The sequence below is a fragment of the Zeugodacus cucurbitae genome, chromosome 5 (assembly GCF_028554725.1).
Source record: "Zeugodacus cucurbitae isolate PBARC_wt_2022May chromosome 5, idZeuCucr1.2, whole genome shotgun sequence".
Classification (NCBI taxonomy): domain Eukaryota; kingdom Metazoa; phylum Arthropoda; class Insecta; order Diptera; family Tephritidae; genus Zeugodacus; species Zeugodacus cucurbitae.
This window is the reverse complement of record NC_071670.1, coordinates 53,922,227-53,933,914: the sequence shown is the minus strand read 5'-3', so window position 1 is coordinate 53,933,914 and position 11,688 is coordinate 53,922,227. Positions and strand designations below refer to the sequence as shown.

The window sequence follows — 11,688 nt, the reverse complement described above, 5'->3', positions numbered from 1 at the left end:
ACTACCGTGCAACTTGGTTCAATCAGTGTACAAAATTCTTGTGTAAATATTTGTTATGGCGGCATCTAAGCGACAATAGATAGGTAGCGCACATAAAACTAATTCATTTAAGATACTTGTGTACATAAAATGCCGTTTGCTTACAATGGAAATTCTTCAGATTTATTGAAAAATGGAATTATAACGTATATGTATATTCCATACGTGTACAAAAAATATAATCATATATACATACATATTTCAAATATACTTCCGCAAACATTTGTAACAAATTTACAAACTAAATTTAGTGCTAAACTAATAATTATTTAATTTAATGTTATGTTTTTTGTTTTTCTTCATATCACAAATTGTTCAAGCATTATCAACAAAGTAAAGTGATGATTAGTGGGTTTGAGTATAACAGTTTACGTGCTACGTTACACAAATCGAATTTATATGAAACTTATACCGACTAATAATGGCAGTGTAGCATACGTTTGGCACATTTAACGGGCAAAACCGCAAAATTTAGTAGATTTTCATTTACAATATTTCAAAATGCAATTGTAATCATTTTAAATTTGTAGCCAGTGTCGCTATGTATGCTTGGCAACCAGATCCGATTTTGTAGACACTAAAATATTATTACAAATCGCCTTATTGCGCAAGTTTATATCCTCAGTTAATAAGATAACATGATCAATGTGTTGTTTAACTTGCAAACAACAGTTGATTATGCGATCGTCTGGCGAGGTGATTTCGACAAGATGTTCCAGTTCGCTAAGTGCGCTTTGTGCTGTAATAAAAAGATTTTAATTATAAAGCATATACACACATATAAATGTATATTTGTGCATGTGGCTGAAGCTAATATTTACCTTGCACATGTTTATTCTTTGCCTCGAACTTGGAATTAAGGTATTTGATAGCGCGCACCGCCAGCACTTTGGTGCCATCGCCCACCGCGAATTGTTTTAATTTATCTAGCTCTTGTAATACACTATACGGTATATAGAGTATGGTGCCGCCAGTATCTAATTTGAAAATGGCGAATTAGTTGGTGTAGACATTAATTAATTTTACTACTAACCGCATAGTTTCATATGGCACAGCTCCTCAAGGAATGCTAAATGTCGCAGCAGCACATTTGTATCCAAAACAAAATAATAGTAATCATTCAGCCATTTGCAAATTGCAGTCGTTGCGCCGTTCTGCTGTTCTACTGCGTAACGTAGTAGATTCTCATTAACGGTGCCATAGTATTCGCCCATGGTTTCGGCTGGTTGACTACCGGACTCGCTGCTGGATAAATCTATTGTTTCGGTTTTCATGTCGTCAATTGGCATCCAGTCCATCGGTTCTAGAAACATACAAAATATTAATTTGTTTATTGATAAATGTTTGCAATTTGTAACTCACCATCAATATCTGTAGCCGGATTAACGTCCGTCATCGCCGTGTCGCGCAGCACACACGCTAACGCAGAGGAACACGCCGAGGCGCATAAATGCGTTGGCGTAGACAAGTCTTGACCATTCGCAAACGCTTGTTGATTAAGTGAATTGCGCAAACGTTCTAAGCGTGTATTAGCTTGAAAGCATAATAATACAAATTAGTTGGTTGTACACACATATAGAGGAATTCCGACTTACCACTGCCATGCGGATATGTAGGCAACGCACGATTATGAGGCGTACCCAATATTTGTGACGGCATTGTAGTTAAGGCAATTGCTTTGAAATCAACCGTTGCATCACCATTTGTTGGCGTTGCAGTGCCCTTCATTACAATCGTCATGGATGCGTTGGATATGTCATTGCTATTGTTGGACGTACTCGTATCACTCTCACTGCCACTTTCATTTGTGATGTTGCGTTTTTCAGGTTCCCTAATTTGTAGCGCTAAATTGCCATTTGGTTTTTTTGGTATTTTAAAGCTTGTACTCTTAATACATGGTCTCAATTGTTTTTGGCTTAAAGCCTTTTTGGCATTACAATAACTGTTGAAGGTGCTCTTGCATATCGCTTTTATTTTGTTTACAATGCCACTACCAATACCACTGGCAGCAGCTGTTTGCTGATTACTATTCACCTCATCTTTTCGTTCATCCGTGTTTGGTGCGTCTTTCTCTTTGAGTGGTAGCTCTTGATCTGCTCGTTTTGGCCGTTTTATTGGTTCCTCGCCTGCATCAGTGGATGTACGCTTTTTGGTTTGACTTTGTGGTGACTTTTGTTTTGATTTATTTGCGGCAGCATTTTTTTGTGGCGATTTGTTTGTTGTACGCTTTTCCGTTTCAACGCTAAGTAACAACGCGTTTTTGCTTGTGGATGGTTGACAATCGCGCTTGGAATCCAATGCGGTAATAACTGCTGTTGGTTTTGTTCTTGCATTTTTATTTTTTTGGACATTTCTTTCCTTAGTCGCATTTTCTTTGCTAGTCGCCACCACTTGTTCTTGACTACGTTGTCGGCGTGTATTGTTGTTTTGCTTTTGTGTTGATTTTTCCTTATGCTCCTTTTTTAAATCATGTTGCAAACGCTTTAGGCGATCCTGTGCTGGTGTGCGCATGGATTTTGTGACTGAAAGCAAAGCAATATTTTAAGTTCAATGGATTCGTATATATGTTTTTATATTAGCTACGATTGCTTTACTTATACTGTTTGGCGCCGCTGCTGATTTCGCTGTGTCACCAGTTTTTGTTGATAATGGTATGCCATCTTTGAATTCACTGCACCATTTGGTCTCGCCCGTTGCCTTGTTGAACATATAATATTGTCCTGGCCGTTGTTTTGACTGGCATTTTATCCATTCGTCCGATTTGGACGTGCTGTTTCGTAATTGTCGCTTCTCCATGTGTTATTGTTGTTAGAGATCCACAAAAATGCATAAAAAAATTGTTAAATATAGACAAACCGTGTTAAGAATTTAATTTTCAGCAATTTATTTAAATAGAAAACAGATTTTCACAGCTGACAGCTGACTCATTAACCCTTGTGTGCGCACTTAAATATTGAAGGCAGAAAAATAATAATCTTTCAGCAGAAAGGGCTGTCTAAATTATTTTATTTTTTTATTTGGAAATTATTATACCATATATTAGTGTTAAAACATTTTGTTTGTGATAAATAAAAAATAAAAAAATTATCATATAAATTCATAATATAAAAATATATTCAACATCTTTTTATTTAACTAATTTTGTATATTTAATTCAAAGAGAAATACAATAATAAATATGGTATAGATTTTAAAATGTTTAATGTCCGTATCCATATATATCAGAAATTTACAATTATTAATAAACTACGAGATAAGGTAAATATAATCTTAATCAATTATAATCCATATATAATTATTTTTATTATTATTCAAAGTAAACAAACAAAACAAAGTCCAAAGTGCAATCAGATACAATAATTGATGACGCACTAAAATTTCATTAATATTCATATCCCAACCTTTAAAATGCAACCCTTCACTGGAACATTTTGCGACCACTTTAGCGCACTGACACTTTCCAATTGGATTCTCACTGCCAATTGGTTTCAATTGACTATCAGCAGCAGCAACCGGTGTTTTTCCAAAATATCATCGTTTCTTTTTATAAACAGTTGTAATTAACAAAAAATTATCATTTTTAATAAACACACAGAGCGAGCAACATGATTAAGGCAAGTACAATAGCATAACAACAATATAAATAGCAACGTAGCGATTTGCCTTGCGCTGCCCGGTAAACATAAGTCCAAAGTTCACCTTTCTCATTGGGGGTGTGTACGTGTTTGGCTTTATCTCGTACATATACCACTCAGATTTATTATACAATCACAGCTGGACATCGCGTTTTTTTGATAAGGATCAATAGTAATTGTACTGTTTTTCTAGAACGCTGTATCTCTTGTAACTGGTGGTGCGTCTGGTTTGGGTCGCGCAACAGTCGAAAGGCTGGCACGTCAAGGCGCTCGTGTTGTATTGGCCGATTTGAGCAGCTCGAAAGGCAATGAAGTGGCACGAGAAATTGGTGATAATGTGATCTTTGTACCAGTCGATGTGACATCCGAGAAGGATGTACAAACCGCTGTGCAGACGGCTAAGGAAAAATTTGGACGTCTTGATTTGACTGTGAATTGTGCCGGCACAGCTGTAGCTGTTAAGACATACAACTTCAATAAGGATATTCCTCACCGTTTGGATGATTTTGCACGCGTACTTACGGTCAACACTGTTGGCACATTCAATGTCATACGTCTATCGGCCGGTGTAATGGGTATCAACGAACCCAATAAGGACGGTCAACGTGGTGTTATTGTGAACACCGCTTCTGTGGCTGCATATGATGGTCAAATTGGACAAGCCGCTTATTCGGCTTCGAAGGCTGCTGTAGTTGGCATGACTTTGCCAATTGCACGTGATCTGAGTACACAGGGCATTCGTGTGTGTACCATTGCGCCGGGTCTGTTCAACACACCAATGTTGCAGGCTTTGCCAGAGAAGGTGCGAACCTTCTTGGCGAAATCCATTCCCTTCCCTCAACGTTTGGGTGACCCAACGGAATACGCTCATTTAGTGCAGGCCATTTATGAAAATCCATTGTTGAATGGTGAAACCATCCGTATTGATGGTGCACTCCGCATGCAACCTTAAATCGCTTATTAATCAACCATTAATCTCATCGGTGAATTAGCGCACTCATCAGGTTATATTGTTGCATTTAATCGGGAAATATTGTTTTTCTTTATAAATCTAGGCATAAACATAACGTTATACATGTATTCGTATTCAAAAGTCGATACTATATTTTTGTAATATTCTAAAGTTGAGAATAAAGTGAAATATTTTTTAAACACTTTTTATTAAAATGATAGATTTTACTTGTTTCCTTATCAGTTTGACTTGTGCTGGCAATAAACTTGTTTATTATTAAATATTGGTTACATTGACTTATCTCGCATGGATTTGTTTGCGTTTGAGGTGTAGCATTAATATATTTTTGATGCGAGTAAGACGGTTCGTCAATTTTATTTTATTTTCCTAATAAAAATCAGTATTATACTGATGTGTGTATGTATGAATTTGTTTAATTATGTGCATTTATAATATTTATATCTGATATCGTTATTATCTTATCTTATTTGCATTATTTTTCTGTATTTAAACAATCTTAAACTTCAGCGTTCTCAATCACCTTTTGCTTTATTTTATCTTTTGTTTTGCAGAATGACATTCATTTTTTTATACTATACTGCTTCAATTCTTCAAATATTTAAAAACAAGTTCATTTCATTATGTACTTATTAAATAATCTATTTTTAAAATCAGTTGGAAAATGAACTGCCGCGAAAATACTGCATATTTTCAGGCGTTTTTATTTGAAACACCAAAAAGCCTCATTTTCCCCCAACTTTTCTCCAAATTACCCTAAATTCCTCTATTTTTTGAAATGCCTCCAGTTTGACAATGAGCGGCAGATAGTTGGCAACACCACATCCACCGCCAATCTGTTATTTGTGAAATATTCTGAAAGCTTATTTTAATTTTGTGTGAATGCGATTTGTGTTAATAACAAAGGAAATTTTAGTGTTGAAAAGCAAATTTCACAATTAATTTGTAGCGTTTGCATAGTTAAATAAGTTAAAGTGTATATAAAGAAGCATTCTGCATTAAATGATGAAATGTGTGAAGATTTAAATGAAGTGCGCGTTAAGAAGTGTTTTTCGTTGTTAAAACATTATAAAAGTTAAAACTAAAATTGTTTAAGTGTTGCATAGTTGTTGTTATATGAGAAATATTGTATTTATGTAAAAAACTCTTATCCGGCCGTGTAAAATCATTTAATGTGCGTAACCGGCAACTTAATAAGCGGCAGCAACAAAAGGAGGTATGGATCGTTGTCAGCTAGAACCAAAGCGGTTCAAATGTACATTTGTACACACTAATATCGTAAATATAATAATAAATTCGCATTAGTGTAGTTATAAATTTGAAAAGGTTAAAATTTTCAATAATTGCGTAGTAAATATTCAGTGTATGTAAATCTGTGTAAATTATAAATATTTGGTTAATTGATTAATAATTTTTGTACTGTAATGCTTTGAATTTGTTGTGCGGCATATTTTAATGCAATCTTACTGAATTCCTTTGAAAGTCTGCTGACGAATTTTGCTTTCCTGTTTTTAAACTGCTAACATGGCATTATCATAAACCAAAAATACTCCTCTAAATAGTTAAAATTGCAGAATAAAATAATTAATTATACCGTTCCGTTATTAATTGTAAACAGAGCTAACGGTACAAGTACACATCATTATTGCTGTCGAATTTTTTATAGGAAGTAATTGAAAGTATACTCTGCTGAGTCATAAAAATGTTTCACAAAAAAAAAATAAATAAATAAAATCGTATAGATTAAAGCAACAACTAAAATGATTACCATTTTTATTGCTAAATATAATGTATGTAGGTATGTACACACATATGTGTGTATATGAAAGAAAATCAATTGCCATTTTAACACTCAAATCCAACCATAAATATCCGCAGCAGATGTCGTAGGTCAACAAATAGCCATACGGTGGCAACAAAACGACGCGGAAGTGTATAGAAAGAAGATCACGCGGAAACTGCTTTGCCATGGCTGTATAAATATATATGCGTGTGTGTGTAAATGTATAAAATACATGGAATTTATGCGCGTAATAAATATGCACGTGCACATAAATATTTTATCGAACGCCTTGCATGGCTGCGGGTAAGAGGGTTCATCATACGCAGTGTTGAGCGCAAAAATGTAAATTCAATAAAGGGGAGTTTTTATATTGCAAAAAATTGAAGTGCTTTAAATAATAATTGTGCTTAGATTTCCAAATTATTTAATAATGCCTCTCAATAAGTGACTAATTTATAAAAAAATAACAAAATATTTATCAATTATTTTTCATAAAAACTGTTTAATGAAATTTCCATTAATGACTTTATTCTCAAAATTTCGCAAGTGCTTGCTTTCATAAATCCACCATAATTCTCAAAATTCAATTTACTCCATTTTAATAAGTTGCAAATGTGTTGTAAACAGGCGACGTTGACACGCTTTCATGACAGAACTTCAACCGCAACACGACCTTTCCGTAAACTTGTTGAATATTTGGCTGCTTGCTGCCAACTGTGTTTGTTGTAATAAAAAAAAATATTTGTTGGCAAAATTTCAAAATAATCAGTGTTGTGAAAAAAAACTGTTGTCTGAAATTATAACTGTTTTTGTGCTTATTTGTTGTTGTTTCTTTTTCAGTATTATTCTATTTTAAATTATTGTTATTGTTGCATGAATTATGTACGCGTGAATGCTGATGTTTTGTTCTGGCGAAAGTTGCCAATGTGGCATGCAGCAAAATGTAGCAAGTTGTTGTTATTGTTGTACAAAATTTTGTGGCCAAATAATAATTGAAATTTATGGCAAACATGCATAGAGTTAAAGTTTACTACGAGTGTTTATATAATATGTGCGCTTGTGCAACGTGCAACATTTGTTGTTGCAACATGGAAACAAGTTTGTTTTTTTTTTTACTAAATAATTCAAAATTTAAAATTATTTATTAAATAAGTACATTTTCATGCTGTGTGCAACGGGACATCGTCGCCATTCGACAGTTGACTGCTTGTGGCTTACATGCCACACAGCTCGTATGTGTTATTTCCTGTTTGCTTGCGGTGCTGGCAACTTATTTGCGCAACAGCGGCAAATCGTGTGTGTCACCGTCATCGCGTGCAATTTTGCACTTTCAATTTTTTCACATTTTAATTTTTTGCTTTCACTTGTTTGTCAGCTCGCTTACTAATGGCATGTGACTCTGGTACATGCCGATACCTACATACAAATAGAAACAACTAGTATGTAGTTAGTAGCTCAGTGGCTGCCGGTTAGCCGTGTTAGCCGTGTTAGCGTGCATTTTAATGCATTTTTTTGTTGTCCTCAGTTGATTGCATTCCACTTAAAGTTATTTGCCTTAAACACTCATATTGTAAACGAATAAGCAACAAGTGAAGTAACCGAGACTGCTTTGAAGGGGTTATTTAAAGATATGAAATTAGATAATAATAAATGAGGGAGGTGAATTTATTGAGATTGTAGTTGTATAGTATGATTTGAATATTGCATTATCTATACAATAGAACAAGTGAGAAGCTCGTAAAATATTTAATATTAAATGTCAACAATAAAAAACGAAAATAAAAATAAATAAATCAATGTAGAAATAAAATATTTAATAAGTATTTAGTTAAATTAGTTGAATATTAAAAAAGTTCAATTATAAAAATATTAAAATCTTCCTTTCCCTTTTGCCTAATCTTCTCACATTTTTTATTGAAGTTATCAGGTAACATTTCGTGTTCTAAAAAACAAAAACATTATCTTTTGTGATTAAAATTTGTTTTTATTATACGCCGATTACATCAAAATTCAATATTTTCGATATCTTTTTTGTAAAATTGGTCTTATGCTTAAAAATCAAGCCTCATTAGAGACAATTATCTGTACATTGTCGTTAAATTAATACCGTGATGATTATTTATTCGAGGTTTACGAGCAGGAGTCTATTGCTGTAGACAAGAATACTTTCCATGTGGGATGAATTCGAAGCCAAATTCATAAAGTTTTACCATCGTTTTCATTCAGATTCAACAACATTGTAACGATGTATGCCTTGTAGTAAATTACTTTCGATTGTTCGTGATTTCGTCTTCCAAAATATCCAATAGCGCTATATGTTGCGCATTTATACATTCCATGGATTCTATTCATCGCGTTAAGTCCATTCGGATCTACTATCGCTTCGACATGTGAAATGCTGAAGTCATGTTTCATCCTTTTTGACATAGCGGCGTTCGGGCTGACTAAAGTTGAGAGTGGCAGATTAATTAATTCATTGTTATTTACATGTTTAAGAGTTCGCACAGTTGCCTTTGATATTTTTAGAGGGTCGGCTCCACTTCTTTTGTAGTCTTTTGAACTTATATGACCTAGATATGATTTGATAATTCACCTACAAATGAATGCGGATTCAATTTTCACCTGTGAGGATAGATGGATGGGGAATGCCAACTTTTTTCGACCTTAGATATTTCGATGTCCAAATTTTTTCTTCAGGTTAGAGTGGGTCTGGCTTCGGCTGCCTTGTGGATTGCAGTCGATAGCGTTTCGGGTGTTTGGTTTCTGTGTGACCTTCAGTCCAGGTTAGAGACTGTGACGGACCAGAAAATGTTTCGACAACGGTTTGTGAAAACTTGCAACTTTTAGATGTCAGAAGATACGGGATTCCTTGATTCGCAACCATATAGAAGGTTTAACTTAACATTGAGATTGAATATTTTTATTTTGGTCCAGTTCTGCCATAGACTTGAGGGTACTGTGTATGGGTGGTACTAAAACGTATTTCTTTGCTTTTGTCGATGTTAATTCTGAGAGCTATTTTCGCTGCAGTTTCTTGCATAATAACTGGTTTGATTCGTCATGTCAGCAAAGCTCATTTATCCTCTACATAGCCTACGACCTCAAGCCGTCTATTTACGTAGACCGCAGCTTATCCCTTTCGTTTCGCAGCCCCTTCCATTACTGATACGATGTTAAACAGAAACGTTAACAGAACGCATCACTGACGAACGGTCACCTCTACTTTTATACGATTACTGAGCACTTTTTTATACGAAAAGCGATAACCCGCATCAGGGTACAACGCTCTTATTAATTATATTAGTTTTGAGGAGATCCCTTTACAGACCAAGGTTTTTATGGATTAAGATTGGTATATTCTCAGTGAAACATAAAAAGAGAGCATAAAAGGTATTGGTCAGTCAGTCAGGTATCCAAATCAGTTCTTATATGTACAATTGTGTTCTTAACTGTTAGAGCCTTATCATTTAAATTGGAGAAGTGTGGAAATATATTATGGACAGATGAAAATAAAATCGTTCTCTTTGGAGGTACAGGTTCACGACAGTATGTGCATCGTCAACCGAAGATAAAATATCAGTCTAGATACACTCCCAAAGCAGTAAAACATGGAGGATCAAAAATATTCGTTTGGACTTGTCTTTTATTTTTATGATATATCGTATCTACAGTGTCATGGATCAACATGTCTACGTTGATATTCTGAATAACCCAATGTTACCTTGCACTGAATGCCTCTGAAATGGGTCTTCCAGCTGGATAATGACTCGAAACATACAAATCGGCTAGCTAAGGAGTGGTTTCGTATCAAAGCGAGTAAGGTCATACCTTGGCCTGCTCAATCGTCCGACCTCAATTTCATAGATATCCATATGTGTTGATATTCAGAAAAGCAATAATCGCGAACTTTGGGTAATAGTGAAGGACTCTTTGGAAGAAATACCTAAAACCCGTTATGAAGGCCTAGCCTATGCCGCGTCGCTGTAAGGCAGTTTTATATAATAGGGGCTTTTCGACCAAAAATTGGACCCAATTTCATTTAACTGTGCATCATTTTTAGATTTACCTATGTTTCGGATACTTTTTTAAACCAGATGTAATAACGAATTATCGAGCTATTTTGGTTTTATTATCGTTATTGACAAAACTTACGGTTTTATATGTATAAAAGCAGAAAAAAAAAATTTATAAACTTTTTATAAAAAATTCAAATATTGACTTCTTAGTACTATTATTATTTTGAACAGAGCTGTATATAAGAAAAAATCATAAAATCTTTATAGGAAAAACTCGCCAAAAATCAATTAAAATATTTTTTTTTTATGATTTGGATTTAGATTTTATTTCATCACTTCTCGATAATTAATTTCATTCCGCTAAAACTATTGTTAAGAGAAAATCCTCTCATTATGCCAATCAAAACTATGCGAAAACTGTTAAAAGTTTGTTTTCCTTTGAACATGCAACAAACGTGCTCGAATGCATACATTAGAAAGCCGAAAATACTACCGAAAATGTAGCAACAACAACTCATATACATACATACAAATACACCAGAGAATACTAAGTCTGAATTTCAAGTTTTATGCAAACACTCTTCCACTAACATATAAAATAACAAATGTACCGTTGAAATATGCTTGCTTTCGCATACAATTCAATTACATAGGTACATACAAACACACATGTGTATTGGTGCTCCCTCACTCGCATTGATTGCAGATATTCTCGCTTATTTCAGTTTCTCGACACTTTCGTCGACTGTGGCTGCTGCTGCTGCTACTGGCAGCTTTTACTTTTCATTCCCTCTTCGTGCTCGTGGTTTCCCTTTTTTGCTTTGAGTGTGTATGTTTTCATCCATTGAGGAAGCCTTCGTTGAAGCATCACGTTGAGACAACAGGCCTTACGACCAAATTTTGCACACTGAAGCTGACCTCTACACTTCCCAACCATTAATTTACCACCACAAAATTCACAACTCAACACTGTATTCAGCTGCAACATGCGAAGCTGGTGTGTGAGAAATTCGTAAAATCTACTATGTCCAACATTTTCGTAGTAAAATCCAGTTGAAAAGAGAGAATTGAAAAAGCAGCGCAAAAATGCAGCAGGAAGCACAAGTTTAAAACAAACATAGAAAAATGGGTTTTCAAGTACGCTACATACGACAACGCGGCTTATCTTCCATTCGTATGCCATCACTGCCCTATATTGCCTACAACGGAATTTACGAGTTCCTCATTGAGATCCTTTAAATTTGC

General features: G+C 34.6%; 2 protein-coding genes across 2 annotated transcripts; one reads left to right on the top strand and one right to left on the bottom strand.

The window, feature by feature from the left end:
* Positions 1–140: 140 nt before the first annotated feature.
* LOC105208978 (transcriptional protein SWT1) lies at positions 141–2,984 on the bottom strand. Its single transcript, XM_011179094.3, has 6 exons — positions 2,634–2,984; positions 1,635–2,561; positions 1,402–1,572; positions 1,073–1,342; positions 861–1,016; positions 141–778 (listed from the first exon to the last, which is right to left on the bottom strand). Exons 1-6 carry the CDS (start codon positions 2,833–2,835, stop codon positions 579–581), a joined length of 1,926 nt encoding a protein of 641 aa, XP_011177396.2. The 5' UTR covers positions 2,836–2,984; the 3' UTR covers positions 141–578.
* A 487-nt stretch (positions 2,985–3,471) lies between these two features.
* Positions 3,472–4,846, top strand: LOC105208977 (3-hydroxyacyl-CoA dehydrogenase type-2). The gene is made up of 2 exons (XM_011179093.3): positions 3,472–3,653; positions 3,868–4,846. The coding sequence occupies exons 1-2, from the start codon at positions 3,645–3,647 to the stop codon at positions 4,624–4,626; spliced, it is 768 nt and encodes a 255-aa protein (XP_011177395.1). The 5' UTR covers positions 3,472–3,644; the 3' UTR covers positions 4,627–4,846.
* Positions 4,847–11,688: the final 6,842 nt, after the last annotated feature.

What these genes read in the sequence shown, in the direction of transcription:
- LOC105208978 (XM_011179094.3), bottom strand. Translation starts at nt 2,835, where the DNA reads ATGGAGAAGCGACAATTACGAAACAGCACGTCCAAATCGGACGAATGG. An exon ending in AGCGGCGCCAAACAGTATAA is followed by an intron (nt 2,562 to 2,633) that starts GTAAAGCAATCG and finishes CTTTGCTTTCAG; the next exon opens with TCACAAAATCCATGCGCACA. An exon ending in TCCGGCTACAGATATTGATG is followed by an intron (nt 1,343 to 1,401) that starts GTGAGTTACAAA and finishes GTATGTTTCTAG; the next exon opens with AACCGATGGACTGGATGCCA.